Below are 16,290 nucleotides of genomic sequence, written 5' to 3'. Positions count from 1 at the left end.
AAAAGAAACCAGTGATCAGAGAACGCTTTTCGAGCGAATGTGGGCTGGTGGACTTCTCGCAGGCGCGGAACCTTAAGCCATTTTAGGAAGCCGGCACCGGGATCCCGTCCCAGGATAGAGTAGGAGAAGGAGGTATGCGTTTTCGCTCTGATGCACAGACCCAAGCAATCTAGCTAGTATAATTAGCATGCCGGCAACGGAATAAAATCTCAGCCAGCATCATTAACCCCTACAATTTAGCCCACGCCGCTTTTGTAAGTGTTAAGAGATACGCCGAGCATCACTTTTGACATGCGACTGATATAATCGTGGTGTTCTCGTATCGTCGTCTGAATATACCACATCCTCTGCAAACATATTAAATCTACATTTCAGCACGCTGGTTGTGTTGTCAGGTGGTATATTTTTCCTGTTTTCCTTAACCTATACTGCAGTCTATATGAGATGCGATACTTCCTAGCGGGTCGGCCGTTAGCGGCATGTAAATCAGCCTCCGGGACCGGGATCGCATGGAGCAAACGGGGTAGGGGTCAAGGCAGCCTAGATCATGGTCAAAAACAAGCCACCCGGACGATGTTTCGATGAATGAATACTTACGACGACAAGAGAAAAAATAACTGTGACCGATTTGGTCCCGCAAATAGCCCATAACCTATTGACACAGCTTCGCTGAATCGGACGGTAAACAAAGACTATTTTAGTCTTGACTAGGACTGTAGCCCGGGAAAAGAAGCACCTAATTGTGGACAAGGTCAAGACAGTGATTGAGGATCAATATGTCAAGTACCAGGAGGCTTGACGGAATTCATTCTGAAACTAAGTAATAAGTAATCGTGGAGAAACTCGTCTGGATTGCTCTCGCAAAGCAGACCCGAGAGCAATCCAGATCATTCGTCGATCAGCCTTTTCCCTTTCCGCAAAATGGAAGATTCTCTCCAACCTGCTGAACTTCGGCGGGACCTTTGTGAATCAAGGAAGGGCCGAGGGTGACCCCTATATGGTCCAAATCCACCACCATTGTCCATAGCGCCCAAGCCTTCCAAGTCATCCCCAGGATAAAAAAGACGGACTGGTCTGTCTCGTAGGCGTCCATAATCTCCGCTTTCATGCTTGTCGGCAAGTCTTTAATTAGGCTTTTGAAGGCCTCAGTAACTTCGCGACCCTCACCATGAAGGGTTAGTCTCACTAAGAGATCTTTTGCGCTAAGATGTGGAGAAACGCGAGCTGGGATCCGGGAGGAAGAGAAAGTTGCGGAGCTGGCAGTATCCTGGAAAACGAGATTGATAGGCATAGTACCACCAAGAGTTCTAAGCACAGAACGTGGGGCATTTCGTGGCTTAAGTCGTTCGATCTCCTCGTACCAGTCCGCGGTTGTTATAGAAGGTTGGCCTTTGAGAGTCTGGACCGCATGGTACATTCGCTGAGTGAATGAGATTGTTTTTCTGGCTCGAGCTGTGTTATTGGAGTCACATGCAGCCAAAATCTGGGTCGTCTTTGAGATTCGCTGCCTTGTCGCCTCACCTGCAAAGCAGCAATCAAGAATCGCAAGGGTATCGACGCGCTGTACTACCTCCTCATACTCATCGAAGAGAGAATCGGAAACAAAACACCATTTAACGCGTTTTCCGCCGGAGGAGAAGAATAGCTTTCCGTCATGCATAGTACTATTTCCAGCGTAGTAGAACACGAACATGGTGTTTAGGGTCGCGTCGTGGCACTGGATTAGCATATCGCGGACCTTTTGAGAGAGAGACCATCCAGGGGAGGCATCTGTAAGGATATAGACCGTGCATTTAATACCAAATTGTTCCAATATGGTAATCATCGTTTGAGTGTTATCCTTAGCACCTGTGTTCTCATTCTCCCAGTAAACAAGGAGCGCTACTTTCTGTATGTAGACGTTTCCTCGAGCTATGGCTACCTTCTCGAGTTCTGCCTTTAAGGCTGGCAGTTTGCGAACTGGACCCAAGGGGAGCAAGATTGGGGCTAAGAGGGAGGGCGAGGTTGGAGACTGTGAAGAGGTCATTGCGCTGTAAAATGTTAGAATAAGTTAGATTAATATTATATGCGAAGTACTCACACAGGGAGTTGTAAGTAAGAGAGATGAGAGTTGACTATGAAGGTAAAGAGATAAGAGTTAAGATCCCTTTGAAGAGTAGAGTAAAGCGAAGAGGAAGTGAAAAGTAAAGCGAAAAGACTTAGGTTGCAAGGTATTGAACTAAGCCTAAGTCGGATAAAGGAGGAGTCTATTTCAAGTAAGGTAGGCTAAAAAAGTTTCAAATAAAGTTGGGTGATAGGAAGTAGAGTGGAGGAGAGTAGGAAGTTAGTAAAGGAAAAATAGATGTAGCTGGCTAAGGGTATTCATGTCTATCAGGGTAAAGCGCTGAGACACCCTTATTCCTAAAGAGGATGTTTTGGTATCTCTGCCTTGATTTAGTGCCTAATGTGTATTTACTACATGATCCTCTAATTATTCTATGTTTATTCTATATAGGCTGAGTCAATTTGGAAAATATTTGTCACATTTGGTCATAAAAGTTAAGCGACAACTCCTGATTCTGACTTGGTTCATGTATCATTGAGGATGTCTATGGTCCGTAACGTCAGTTAGGCTGGTGCTTAGTCCATAAATGTGTAAATTGGTTGATTAACCTTACCGATCCGTGCTAATGATCGTATCTTCTCTCTTCTCCAGCCCGCAGCAAGGTCCCCACTTTTCCTCCCAGAATGATTTGAATTTTCCCTTCAACCACCAATACGTATTCCCACACGTCCAATCCTTCCATATCCCATCCACTATGGCTATTATCACTCTCTCCAGGTAGATCATCACCTCTAATGAGCTCTGAATACATCACTGATTTCTGGAATAGCGTGGATGATTGCATCGCAGCCCTCCACGTTGTGGGTCTGAGGGTGTTCCGGTTCACACCCTGGTCTATGGATATCCCGGAGGGGCTCACTGCATTAAGCGAGAAATACCCAGACATCAAGTTCTACACATTCAGCACTGAGGACTTGACGGATGAAGAGGACGCTAATATTTTCTATGACTGCTTCGGATTCGGGGACGTTCCCAACGTCACAATCTGTAAAAGCGGCAAATGCGTCGAGATTATTGCAGGCGAAATGGAGAATATGGATGACTTGATCGAGACAACTGAAAGGATGATCCAAATTCATCACTAAATCCGCTGTTTGGGTATGAGTTTTTGGTCTGGTTTTGATTTAGATGTATCGGTGTTTCATAAACGGGCGTTTGCTTTCATCATGAACCTCATCCATGAACTGCCGATCGCCTTCTTTGGAAGTGTGTAGATCTACGTGGCGTGCGTACAGCAGGAGTAGGAGATACAAAGGGTCCCTCCTTCGATATGACGGAGAGGATTGCCGAGCTGGTGGTGACCCCGTGGAGGGGCTCATTCCACGCCTCTTATCCGGGGGTTCCCTGTCCGCCGTGGGATCTAATTCTAGGCAGGTCGATCACCCGAGCTAGTGGGTTTTTAGACAGCCATTGCATTCACGTCGGGGTAGATTCATTCTCTCGTCGTTTGCCTCGCATCAGGGAGCGCCAGCATCTCCCGCGACCCGGTTCGCCCAATTGCGTGTCCACGTGAAGAGAGCCAAATCGCACCGATGGACAATGGCTCATACCGCGTCCGCGATGCCACGGAAGGCACCTCTGATCGTATCGCACCGATCTACAGGGGGCCCGGCACCTGTCGCATATCCTTCGCTCGCAGCTCGCCTATCAACCGGGGCCCTTGGGATGACAATTCGACCTATTGTGTGCCGCGGTCTGGGCCCACCGTAGATCAAATCTCTACTCTGGGATTGGGTCTGCTCTGGCGATACGGGACTTCTCGACCACGCGCCATGCTGAAGCTCAGGTTCCCCAACCATTCCGGACCGAGAATTGGCCAATTGGTGGGGTTGGAGAAATGTCTCGCTTCCGAAATCTTCCTTCAAAAGTGGTGGTAGTCCCCATGAGATCGCGAGATACGTGAGACAAAGCGGAATCGATAGACCGGAGTCCCGAGTGCGACGCACACGAGGCCACAGTGGAGGGGTTTGTTTCTTCCGGGCCCCATGTTGTCCCGAAAGGGCCGAAGTATCGGCAGAAGAAGGGATCGGAGGGGTCGGGCATCTAGGCCAGCAGTATACAGGTCCCGGAAAGCGTCGAACACATGGCCAGCTTCAATTGCGATCGAAGGCGAACCTAAATAATCGGGACCAGGGCGATTGCAACGATGCAAGACGTCCACTCTGGTCGGCGAGCTCCATAGACATTCGGCCAGCCATGCTCCGTCGGCTTGTTGATGGACGGGCATTCTCGGCCCAGCCCAGCGTGAAGGAGAAAACCGGAGCGGGTCCCAGTCACGCGGGGAAGAAATGACGAAAACGGGCCCGCGGAGGTGAAGTCACTCGTTTCCCCCCGCGGCCGAAGGCGACTTGCGTCAGGGTACAAAATCTCCCCCTCTGCCCGGTTTACCTGCCCTCTCCCTGACGTTACTCGGTCCACCTCTCCATACTTGCCTTGCTCGAGCTTGCCACCGTTCGAGCCATTCGGCCCCCACCCACCTTATTTAACGCTTGACCCCCTCCAATTGAAGCCGAGGCTGTTCTTTGCTCTATCCTTCCGCGCCCGAGCCCGATCCCAAACCCTAAATACTGCCCCTCTTGCCCTCTCAAACCATCCCACCTACACCCGTTCCTCCCCCAAAGACAGAACAGAATCAGATTCAAAATGGCAGCAAACGGAAACGCACCTCCTGTCGGTCAGGAGAACATCAACACCGACATTGTCACCCTCTCCCGATTCTTCACCGAGGAGCAGACCAAGTACCCTGATGCTTCGGGTGACTTCACGCTCCTGTGCCACGCCCTCCAGTTCTCCTTCAAGTCAATCGCCTACTACATCCGTCGTGCCTCGCTGATCAACCTGACCGGTCTGGCCGGTTCCTCCAACACCACGGGCGACGACCAGAAGAAGCTAGACGTGATCGGCAATGACATCTTCATCTCCGCCATGCGCGGCTCCGGCAAGTGCCGCATCGTCGTGTCCGAAGAAGAGGAGGACGTGATCAGATTCGACGAGCACCCAGACGCCCGCTACGCTGTGGTCTGCGACCCCATCGATGGCTCCTCCAACCTGGACGCCGGTGTCTCCGTCGGCACCATCTTCGGCATCTTCCAGCTGCCCGACGAGGTCCTCGGCGCCGGCAAGACCGTCGGCCCCGAGCATCTGCTGCACCCGGGCACCTCGCTCGTGGCCTCCGGCTTCACCATGTACGGCGCCTCCGCCCAGCTGGTCATCACTATGCGCGGCGGCGGCGTCAACGGCTTCACCCTCGAGAACTCGCTGGGCGAGTTCATTTTGACCCACCCCAACATGAGACTTCCCGAGACTCGCGCCATCTACTCCGTCAACGAGGGCAACAGCATGTACTGGGACGACTGGTGCAACGCCTACTTCCACAGCCTCAAGTACCCCGGCGAGGGCCAGAAGCCCTACAGCGCCCGCTACATCGGCAGCATGGTCGCTGACGCCTACCGAACCCTGCTCTACGGCGGCATCTTCGCCTACCCGGCTGACAAGAAGAGCCCCAAGGGTAAGCTGCGCATCCTGTACGAGTGCGCGCCCATGGCCATGGTATTTGAGAATGCCGGCGGTCTCGCCGTCAACTCGCGCATGGAGCGCCTGATGGAGGTTCGCCCCGAGCACATCCACGACCGCAGCGGTGTCTTCCTCGGCTCCAAGGGCGAGGTCCAGAAGGTCATCGACATGTACAACAAGCACCACAACTAAACGCACCTCCTTGTTTTTCGTGTGCCCGTTTGATTCCTCAACACGTGGACCTGATTTGATATCCCTCCCCCCGGCGACGTGGGTGCCACTTCATGCAGCTCAGCCTCATACTTCTGAACCGCTTTATTTCATGATTCCACGCCCTTCTCCATTTTCACCCCCGTGCTGAGCTGGCAGTCCTTGTGTTATGGTTTCACGAGTGATGACCCGTCAGCGTTTTCCGATGCTCTCCCATGCCAGAATCGGTATGAAGTGAAAATAGTTGTGAAGTTAATTAAAAAAAAATTATTAAAATACCTCCTTTCCCTCGTAGAATGGATGGCGGCATTTCTTACTATTAGGTCGAAGATCACCCCCCCCCCCCCAATTTCATCTTCTGAACGCCCATCCTGATATCCGATCGTATCAGAGGTACCACCGAGCTACGTGCTACCGTGGATTTAAAAGGGTTGAGAATATATGTATTCTAGGCCGGCGTACAGTACATGAGACAAAGGAAGAAAAACCCTGAATGAAGGATAAATCCCGTAGGGATGCTAGTAGAGCAGATGTGGCGAAGAGAATGAAAGCTAGAAATGCAAGACCAACCGTTCCAAGTCTAGTCCACAGGATCTTCCTCCAGGAGGGTCTTGAAGCTGAACGGCAAGAAGGGAATACCCTCGCCCATGAAATGCTTGCTCATCGCCTCCACCCAGTGTAGACGAAGCGAGTGAAGCACTTTATCCTCATTAGCATGCATCCCAAGCGATTGGAAGGGGGTTGTGAAAAAGGGGACTACTTACTGGCTGATACTCCTTCCATAGTCACGAGCACCGCAACGCTCAAAACCAGGAACATATAGGTACAGATCACAATCATAATCACACGGACGATGTGGTTCTCCTGTCCGAAGGCGGTACCGATTGTCATATCCCAAAGGACGATGGAAAGCTGCTGGTGAGCCAGAGACAGCGCCCAAAGACGGAGGTAGGAAGCGGTGTGCGAGATACAGTTCAAGCAGAACTCGATGGTGTGGATGATTTGATGGATCATGACATCGCTGAAGTCGAACTCCTCGTGCTCCTCACCCTCGTTGATGTCCTGAGCAAGCATGGCGACGCCCTCGCCATCACTGGCCATGCTGTCGCGAGCACCCAACCCGCCGTTCAGGTCCCCGTCATCCTCCAAAGCACTGACACGGGACTGCTCGCCTAGGCCCCGGTAACCCAGGGCGCGGGCACGGTTGTGCTCATAACGCAGCCAGAAGGGCTTGAGGAAGAGCATGATGGGGACCTGGGTGACCGCGATGAGGAGCAGCAGGACCTGAACAGTGCCCTGGTGGGAGTATAGTTTCTCCTGGATGTTGCCCGGGCTCAAGAACATGAAAATAAGCATGTTCAGCAGACTTGGAGGGTCCTCACCGCGGGCCGGCCAGTTCACGATCCACTTATACAAAATAGTGAGGGCCAGATAGCCGAAGATAGACTGGAAGAACAGCATTCCGGGGATGAAGTTGCCAAAGATGTCGACCTTGGACTTGAAGTGCCGTGCGTTAACGAGCTGGTGGACCAGTGCGTAAGTCATGTGGGACCAGCCGAGCAGGATACTCATCTTCATCTTCATACTGTTGGAGAAGAGCAAGGAGTTCTCCGCCTCGTGCCAATTCCAATCCAATCCAATGGGGAAACGATAGCCGTCTTTCAGTGTGGCCTCGACAGACTGGCCAGCCTTGATGTCTTCGGGCCACTGCCATTGACTGGGGAAGATGGTGAAAGCTTTGGAGAAAATATCGTTGTAGATGATACCAGTGTAGATGGAGAAGAGACCCATCAGAAGCATGATGTAACGGCCATAGAAAGCCATGTATGTCAGCTCGTCAAGCTTAGTGCGATGCAGCTTCTTTTCCCAGAAGATCATTGCAGATGCCGCCATAGCCATAATGGAACCGTGACCAACATCGCCGAACATGACAGCGAACAAGAAGGGGAAGGTGACGATTGTGTACAAGCCAGGGTTGACCTCCATATACTTCGGAATACCATAGGAATTGATGATAGTCTGGAACGCTTCCGTGAACTTGTTAGTCCGAACGTAGGTGGGTGGGGTTTTATTGGTCCGGATCTGGTTGACGATAGTAGGCACAGAGAGACCGGCTCGATCGTTGACATCCTGCAAGGTCGATTTGATGAGAGAGAGGGAATTCGTGGGGCACCACGCCTCCGCGATCAACGTCTTGCGTGCCTGGTCATAAGAGAACCTGTTCAGCGTATCGTAAACAGCCTTCTCTTTCTTGACAATGATCATCCAGGCCGCGAGAGAACGGGCGATCTGCGAGAGTTCCGCATCCAGAGTATTCTTGGTATTGCGCAGCACATTGCCCACATCACCCAATCGTGTGTTGACCTCGTGGATCTGATCCCGTCTCAGCTCGCTGTTCTCGTCCACTCCGTACAAGGAAGCACCCAGCGACTCCGAGATCTTGCGAATCTTGGCGAGAATGTTCTTGCCGTGCGCGAAAATCACAAACACGTTCTTGTGGATTTCCTCGTTGTTGGTAGGGTCGATGATAACCTCGGGGATCTCCGATTGATTCATGTAGAGATTGCCGCGCAGCGTTCGCCAGAGGATGCGTTCAAAGGCTCCGATGCGGTCCCGGGGAATGACACCGGCAACAAAGCCAATGTTCATCTCCGAGAAGCTTTGCTGGCCCTGAGTGTCCCCAGTTGTGCCGGCGGGGGCATGCTGCTCGACGTCGCGAAGAAGGGGCGCCTCGTCATTATCGAAGGATTGACGGATGTCTTCGGTGTGGGTGTGAGCCTTTGTTTTTGTAATCAGTTTTTATTCTTCCAAATTTGTTCATCAGGTTCCATACTGACCCGATCGAAGAATCCGCCCGCCTCTCGAAGAACCCAGCGCCACTCGCTAAGCTCAACCTCACGCTTCTTCAAAGTCTCATAACTGTCATTGAGAGAGGCAATCCGCTGTTCGAGGCTCTCGCTGCGCTCGGCCAGCTCATCAATTTCCGAAGCCAGAGGAGCAGCCAGAGTGTCCGAGAATTCAGAAGATGATCTCATGGGGATGGAAGCCTTCTCCATCTGCGAGTGGAAGTAGCCTAACATCGAGAAAATATAGATTAGCATTCCATCATTTATGTTATCATGGTCTGTGGAAAGCGAAGTTCTATGGACATACGGAGCTGTCTTTCGACATTATCGAGGCGGCGAATCTCCTTAGTGAACGTCCGTTGGAAAGCGTTGGTCTCGGGGTTAAGCTAGAAGCAAACACGGATCAGCCGGGGTTCATCACTACCACATTTTGGGATTTCAGTGCTAGCACCTATTTGCAACGTACATCTCTGAACTGGACCTGGCCAATCTCACCCAGGGCACTCACGACCTCTCTTCCGATTTCATTTGCAATGTAGAGCTGGGTCAGGCTCATCTCCGACGAGCGGAAGAAGGTGTCCTGCGGAGCCATGGTGGTCAGGAGGCTGCGTGGAGCCGGGCCTTTCCACCAGGGATGTTGCAGTAAAAGAGAAAGGGGAGGAAAAAGGACCTGTGGGGGGTAAAGGAGGGACACAGATGATGGCGTGGACGTTCCGAGTTCCCCAGCGGCAGCTCCTCCCGTCAGGGCGAGCTGGCCGTGTTGCACGTGATATCACGTGGAGTTGGCTCCACGCATCGAGAACGGGTCTTGCTTGGACAACAATCAAGGTATTTGGTTGCATAATCAGGACATCTTGTGATTATGGCTATAAAGTTCTCCTTTGTGCTATCTGGCCAACACTATCATTGAATCGACACTTCGAATTTACTGTATCTGCACTAGTATGAATATTGTCTGCCATACTGATGCCTGAAGATGATATATATGTTGACGAAGAGAGGGTTGGTACTCAAGGTAAAGAACCTGGCTGCGGATGACGCTTCACTACGATCGGGAAGAAGAGGGCAGAGGGCATACATACCTTTCCGTTAACGGCACGCCCGCCATGGTAGCTCAGAAAGAAGCAACCTTATTATTATAACCCATGACATGATCTCGCTCATCTCTTGAAAAATCGCAGATAGTGAGCAACTTTTTATGAACATTATGACTAGTTTCTCCGTTTAGGAAAGGAAGAGTGGCACGCCAAGATGTTCTGCCTATTGCTGGGTCGCTTGTTCCTTCCCGCCTCGCAGATAATTAAAGCAATACGTTGTCCCTTGTGTCTCGATCGCTCTCCAGTGATAACGTTGCCCACGAGCGAGCATGGGCTTGAACGCTGGCCCCGCTCCAGATCACCGACATCAAATTCTTGCGTATAAACCCATAGCCATAGCATGCCGGGAATGGGCCTGGGCGTGATTGTAATATTCCTTTATCACTTCCTGTGTCTGTTGTTCCCAGTTGAACAGGAGGTATTTCTTTCTGTCGTGTTATATAGGCGTTCTTCCGCGGGAGATAGAACATAGGGATATGTGCAAGAGCACGCAGTTTTTCACCAAGATGGTGGAGAATAGGTTTTCGGCAGTGATGGCGGTTCTCTTCATGTTAAGGCTTTCGACGTGGGGGCGCTCTGTGAGAAATTCTGAAGAGGCTTGCCTCAGTGGTGTAGATACCGCCGAAAGTGCAACGTTGGGGTGTAGATGTAGAAGCAATGAGAGAGTTCAGTCAGGGTCGGAGGGGGTTTATCGCCCCGACTGCGGAGAGATGTACAGCATTGTGATTGCAGTGGATCTCGATGTCTAAGAGTCCTGTGGTTCTTCTAACCCAAATAATGCCACCACATCCCCTTCCATGGGAGTCTCCTTGAGGATCTTGAACCCGTTCCTCTGCAATACCTTTATACTTCCAATGTTCGCCTTATTGCAGGCAGCGAACAACGTCTCTGTTTCTCTTAAATCCTCAAATTTTTTCCTCTCGAGCTTCCACCATGCATCTACCACCCCGCCTACCGCCTCGCTGACGTATCCTCTGCCCCAAAATTCCGGATGAATGCCATATCCAATGGATGGGGCCGGGACAAGGGCATTAATGCCGATCACGCCAATCACCTTCTGTGCTGGGTCGACCGCACTGATGATAGCGAAGTAGAACTGCCGTCCAAGAGCACCTGATGCGTCGGGGGTTTGGAAAACTTTGCCGGCAACTATGGCCTCTGTTTCTCGGACGTGTTTATGGGGGATCTTGGGCCATCTGGGTTTTATGAAATTAGCATGCGATGGCCTCTCTGTCTAGTGTATTCTGTGTATCCTGCCATGCTCTGATAGAGTGGATCTTACAACCAGTCAGCCACATCCTGCCGTCGTCGAAATTCAAACATTTCCGTAGCATCCTTCAGCTCCAGACTGCGGAGGTAAAGATTTTTGGTCCGTATAGGCTCCACCGTAGCAGGGATAACCACTCTAGTGGTTTGCTCGGGATAGAACGAGGCTTTGGTGGCCTGAAGATCTGCTGTCATTGTGGTGATTTCGGCCTGCTAATCGATCTCCCCCGGGACTATCGGTCTATATATGCTCGGTTGGTCGCTAGGGCTTATCGAGAGCCCATATCCTTTGAACGTACACCAGATATCAGTTGAGTCACGCTATTGGCGAGATGGGTTCATCTCAGCCTCGTGGCTTGGTCAGCCTTGCATAGGGTCGCATCGGGTGGCCGGACGGTTGACTCACGCCTTGGTAGATGCCCCGCTTTGTCCAACCAGATAGGAAAGCCCCTGCACGTAACTATAATCTCGTAATGAGCATACATAAATCCATAATTTCCCTCATCGAATATTTACCATCCATACCCACTAGAGCTACCCGAATCATCCATCTCAGTGGACAAATGCATCCATTTTGGTAAACTCCAATGACCAGGACTGACTCCGAGAGAATTACATACCCTCAACTCCGCACGACCTCAAGCGTCCCTTGACAAGTAATACTGACAAATATGACAGACCCTACAATAACAGGGTTTGATCTGGAACTCTGCTCGGGCTTCTGGCGGTTGGTCAAAACTTGGTCAAATAAGACCATCCAGCAAAAATCTAGAGAGTCCAATCTCAACATGGGGATTGAATGCTTCCCCTTTGAATCAAATATGCAATGAGTGTGTACCGCCTTGTCTAGATAGATCAATCTGAATGCGATTGAAAGATGGTCCTCAAGTGACGGGTTGATGCCCATTAGGGACCCAAGTGTCCAAATTTCTTTTGTCGCTCTCGATCCATGAGATCTACTACTCCATAATGAGCTTTAAATTCCGTCTGCGTATTATGAGACCTGTCGAATCTGTTCCTCACAGAACTCGAGGTCTCATAGGCACAGAATATCATCCTTGGAAGCCTTGGTCTCAAGGCGATCTTTCCCTGTATTTTCGCCCTCTGCGCTATCATCTTGCACGTATGGGTCTCCAAGCGTAGAATTGTGAAGACAATCGACCCGACTCTCTGCCTAACGTCGATGCGTATCTCGCTCTATCTCTGCGGCCTTTTCGTCACTATCGAAAACATCCATCGACTTATCGAATGCCAGAGTGGAGAATCTGGATGCTTCCAAGATCATCAATGGCCCTCTGACGTCCTGGAGGTCGTTCTCATGGCTATTTTAGTGATGATCACCCGCTTGATAGTATTTTGCCAACTCAAAGCTAGACCCACGGGTTCTTATTCTTGAGCCTTCGCTATGAAAAGGCTCAATCATCTTTGCCATGCTCAGATGAAATACAGGAATATCATCCATATACGGGACGCGGGCATTGCTCTACCTAGCGCCTTGCATCCTCGTGGGTTTCTTCTTTGTTTGTTGCCGGAAATTCAATATAGATCAGCTCGGGATTTCATTAATTTTTCAACGTTATGCCTTCAAGTGGTGGCATTTTAGCATTTTGCGCCGTGGAGCCTCCTATTTGTACATGATTATAGTTTCACTTAGACAATATAGCTAGATTCCCGGGGTCAACCGTCCGGCGGGAATCTTCCCATAGGAATCAAACGCGAGGAGTCAACCCTCAGACGAGAAAACTTGATGTAAAATCAGGTGTAAAGTTGGTTCCCGAACCATTATCACACAAGACCACACGTCGACAGTCGCGTCTTACATCAACGGTAAGAGAGGAGAAGCGGATGAGAGCAAGATCGCCGCAGAAGAAAAGCCCAAGGATTCCACCCAGAATTCATGGAATCCGACCAGTTTACGCGCCGCCTTCCCTCTTCGCATACTCCTCCTCCATGCGCTCCTCATATAGACGATCCGCCTCCTCTTTGCTCAGCTGCCGATCGCTCCCGGCATTTTGTGAAGCCGAGGCGCCGCCGGAGCTGGCTTCACGGTGAGGGGCACGGCCGTCCAAGGCAGCGAAGGAATCGAGAGAGGTTGTGCCGGCAGAGCCTGTGGTGACAGCGTTGGTGGACTGGGATTCCTTGTCCTGAAAATCGGCGGTCGGGATAGGCATAGTTGTGGTAGGTGTGGAGGGGGAGGCAGTGGGGTATTGTGAAGGTTAACGAATCATGGGAGAAGTCGAGGACGTTGCGTCGAGGGCGTGAAGCGGGTTAAGTATTGTTGTTGTTGGTGGCTGGAGTCGCTGTGCTTGGAGCTGCGGCGTTGCCGCCACGGCTGTGGCGAGAGCTTGCGGCAGACGTCATGGCCAACTCAGGCGACATTGCGGGTCGCCATGCCTCAACAGAAGTTTATTTGGGGATGTTTTGATCTGCTAATAATAGTAGGGATTGTAATATTTAGATCAAGGAAAATGGATGGTCTTTTGACATCATGTCTTGACCTAGGAATATTGAATATTGGAAAGGCTTGTTGAACCACTAATGACGTCGCTACAGCAATAGCTAATGTACCTAATATGATACGGCGGTCTAAAGAGCCATATCAATCAGTCAATCGCTCCCCTCCCGCTAAAAGCTATATGTTCAATGAATTCTAAAAGGTGAAAAACGCGGAGCAAAAAGAAGGAAAAGTAAAGGAAAAGAGCGTGCCATTCATGATAGGTCCCCGGGTCTAGGATTATTCTATGTACTACCTACTCTGCACTGAGAGCAAGGCATGCGTCGACGGCAAGTCCGACTCTGTAGAATTATGTTAGTATATAGTGCTGGAAACACAGACAGGGTAACTCTTGACAGGGACAACTAACCTCCCCTCCTTCTGCTTGACCACGTCATCGATAAGATCGCGGTCCAGATTCGGGAACATGTTCGAAAGTGTTTCGACGACGTTATTATGCTCAGCATGCTGGATACGCTGTGCCTCTGCTTCTTCAGCGCTAGCCTGGCGGGCAGCTGCGTCCTGGGCATCGAGCACGCGGCTCAGCTTCTTCTGTGCTCCGCCGGTCTTTTCTCGTGGTGGGACCGGGCGCTCGTCGCCGGAACGGCGCCCCTCACTACTTGCGCGAGGAGGCTGGTAGACGTCTGGCGTGAGGCGGGGGGGCACAATACCTGGTTGTGGTGTTGCGGCGGGCTGGAGCGGACGGTCTTGCGGGACAACAGGGCTCAAGTCGGTGTCGTCAGAGAAAATGCGACCGATGGTGGAGAGAGGTTTTTGGATTGTGCGCAGGAGGCCGGCTACGGGTGCAGGGGTGTCGTCGTCGCTGGTTTGGGAGGCATCCCTCCGACTCGGTCCGGTCTGTGATTGGGCCGGGCCACCGGGGGTAGTGGGACGATGCAGAGGCTTCTCAGCTAGAGATTCAGATTCGCGGTTTTGTTCAGCGATGGCGGAGACGGCCGCCTCCACATTGCGCTCGAAATCTTGGTCGCTAACCGTGAGACTAGTGCGGTCCAGGGTCTCGATGAATTGGATGGCTCCGGTCTGGCTGAGGGTTAGCAGGCTGAGGAGGAATATTGGATTGAGAATGAAACATACTAATGAAGATAGGTAGTAGCCTGCTTCGCCCCCGAGCTTTTCTTGGTTGCGGAAACGCAGGATATATTGAATGTTAGAAACGAGGTGATCCGGGTTTGCATGCAGTACCACGTAGATCAGCAGTGGGATGAATGCATCGGCGGAAGTATCGGCTTTTCTGCTGTTCCTCAGAAGACCAAAGATCACTTTGCAGCAATTCAAGATGCAGATGACCTTATCTCGAGGAGCCCGGTAGCCATTAATCTTCAACAACTCTGGACTTTAAGTTAGCATTTGGCGTAGGTATATAATAAGATGCAAAGATATACCTTGCTGCGCCAAACTCAAAAACCGTCGCCCGCCACCACTAACAGGGGCAATATCTAAATGCTCCTCACTGACCCAGCTGTAAATGCGAATCTTTTGCGCCAAAATATCATCACGCTCAATATCCTCTTGATGCTGGCCACGTCGCCATGGCCCATGAAGCCTTTCGATCTCTCTCCTTCGGCTGCGGCTTACACTTCTCGGAATTGTCGGGGGCGCCGGGATCGCAGGCGAAAAGGTTTGGGAATAAAGGCGGTTCATAACCAGCTTCTCCATCCCTTCCTTCGCATTATCAAACTCGGCGTCTGACACGTCACGCCACACCTCACACATCGCCATTTTATTTGTGATAAAAGCCAAGAAATCGCTAATGATCTTGACTTGCTCGTGGGCCATCCATTGCTTCTTTGCAAACTCCGTGAGGAACGAGCGGAGGAACTTCGCCACTGGATCGGCAGTTCGGTGACGCAGCTGCTCTAAAAACCTGTGGAAATCGAACGGCTGATTGGGTTCAGGTTCAGGTGGGGGTGGGACTGTTGAGGCTGATGATTGTCGGGTCAGGGTAGGCTCTTCGGGGACGGCGGAGGGTCTGCGAGCTGGCACAGCTGGGCCAACATGCGATGCGGCACTTGATGGACCAGAAATGGGGGGTTGTACTGGATCGAGGCTCGACCGGCGAGGCGGAAAGTAGTGTTGCGCACTGCGGAACTGCTCAGCCAGCTCTAGTCGAGGTGACATTATCTCCTGTTGGCCAGTGGTTCGCGCAGGGTCCTGAAACTGGCCCATGATATTCTGTATCTCCGGCTGGGAATCATTGTCGTCTCGAGAACCTCCATTATCTCGAATAGCTTGCTTCGTTTCTGGGTCGCTATCGCCGGGAACGTCTGGCAGTTCCTTCTCGGAGCCTGGTCCGGAGTTAGGCGCGCTAGCTTGCTGGAGGGCGGTGGCAGGGATAGTCGAGTTCGAGTTAAGGTATGAATCGTCTTTCTCGGGCGGCGGGGGTGGAGGAAGGGTATTGGTTGTGGAGGACAGTCCAGATTCAGGCACTTTCACTGACAGGGACAGCGCTTCGACCTGTCCCGCTAGCAGGTCCGGTTGAGACGGGGCAGCTACTAGATGTTGAGAGGCTTCCGCTGTGTCGGTCTGAACATCGGTCGATTCTGCGGATGGCTGCGACCCCGCCTGTGCTTCGGTGCTCATCACGGTTTGTTGGGAGCCCACGTCCGAGGGATCCTGCTGCGTTTTGGAGAGGTTGGTTGGGGGCCTTGGGCTCTCGGGCTCCTCAAGCGTGGGCTGGTCACCCCCTTTCCCGGGAGCCACAAAGGGCGAGGATTCGGTGGCCGACATGAGCTATATCAG

At 51.6% G+C, this 16,290-nt stretch overlaps 7 protein-coding genes across 7 annotated transcripts; 2 read left to right on the top strand and 5 right to left on the bottom strand.

Moving 5' to 3' along the window:
- Positions 1–898: 898 nt before the first annotated feature.
- N7482_003913 (uncharacterized protein) lies at positions 899–2,026 on the bottom strand (the record flags this gene model as incomplete). The annotated part of the gene is made up of 1 exon (XM_056686038.1): positions 899–2,026. One exon carries the CDS (start codon positions 2,024–2,026, stop codon positions 899–901), a length of 1,128 nt encoding a protein of 375 aa, XP_056544780.1.
- A 772-nt stretch (positions 2,027–2,798) lies between these two features.
- Positions 2,799–3,189, top strand: N7482_003912 (uncharacterized protein; the record flags this gene model as incomplete). The annotated part of the gene is made up of 2 exons (XM_056686037.1): positions 2,799–2,821; positions 2,874–3,189. 2 exons carry the CDS (start codon positions 2,799–2,801, stop codon positions 3,187–3,189), a joined length of 339 nt encoding a protein of 112 aa, XP_056544779.1.
- A 1,558-nt stretch (positions 3,190–4,747) lies between these two features.
- On the top strand, positions 4,748–5,809 carry fbp1 (fructose 1,6-bisphosphate 1-phosphatase; the record flags this gene model as incomplete). The annotated part of the gene is made up of 1 exon (XM_056686036.1): positions 4,748–5,809. The coding sequence occupies one exon, from the start codon at positions 4,748–4,750 to the stop codon at positions 5,807–5,809; it is 1,062 nt and encodes a 353-aa protein (XP_056544778.1).
- A 598-nt stretch (positions 5,810–6,407) lies between these two features.
- On the bottom strand, positions 6,408–9,265 carry N7482_003910 (H(+)-transporting V0 sector ATPase subunit a; the record flags this gene model as incomplete). Its single annotated transcript, XM_056686035.1, has 5 exons — positions 6,408–6,526; positions 6,592–8,605; positions 8,665–8,900; positions 8,981–9,059; positions 9,140–9,265. The coding sequence occupies 5 exons, from the start codon at positions 9,263–9,265 to the stop codon at positions 6,408–6,410; spliced, it is 2,574 nt and encodes an 857-aa protein (XP_056544777.1).
- Positions 9,266–10,515: 1,250 nt separating this feature from the next.
- Positions 10,516–11,231, bottom strand: N7482_003909 (GNAT family N-acetyltransferase; the record flags this gene model as incomplete). Its single annotated transcript, XM_056686034.1, has 2 exons — positions 10,516–10,966; positions 11,053–11,231. 2 exons carry the CDS (start codon positions 11,229–11,231, stop codon positions 10,516–10,518), a joined length of 630 nt encoding a protein of 209 aa, XP_056544776.1.
- A 1,718-nt stretch (positions 11,232–12,949) lies between these two features.
- N7482_003908 (uncharacterized protein) lies at positions 12,950–13,207 on the bottom strand (the record flags this gene model as incomplete). The annotated part of the gene is made up of 1 exon (XM_056686033.1): positions 12,950–13,207. One exon carries the CDS (start codon positions 13,205–13,207, stop codon positions 12,950–12,952), a length of 258 nt encoding a protein of 85 aa, XP_056544775.1.
- Positions 13,208–13,786: 579 nt separating this feature from the next.
- Positions 13,787–16,278, bottom strand: N7482_003907 (guanine nucleotide exchange factor VPS9; the record flags this gene model as incomplete). Its single annotated transcript, XM_056686032.1, has 4 exons — positions 13,787–13,832; positions 13,901–14,571; positions 14,626–14,879; positions 14,934–16,278. The coding sequence occupies 4 exons, from the start codon at positions 16,276–16,278 to the stop codon at positions 13,787–13,789; spliced, it is 2,316 nt and encodes a 771-aa protein (XP_056544774.1).
- Between the last annotated feature and the right edge of the window lie 12 nt (positions 16,279–16,290).

The sequence above is a fragment of the Penicillium canariense genome (genome assembly GCF_028826845.1).
Source record: "Penicillium canariense strain IBT 26290 chromosome Unknown utg000002l_segment0_segment0, whole genome shotgun sequence".
Taxonomy (NCBI): Eukaryota; Fungi; Ascomycota; class Eurotiomycetes; order Eurotiales; family Aspergillaceae; genus Penicillium; species Penicillium canariense.
Note: the sequence above shows the minus strand (reverse complement) of the source record. Positions and strands in the feature narration are given on the sequence as shown.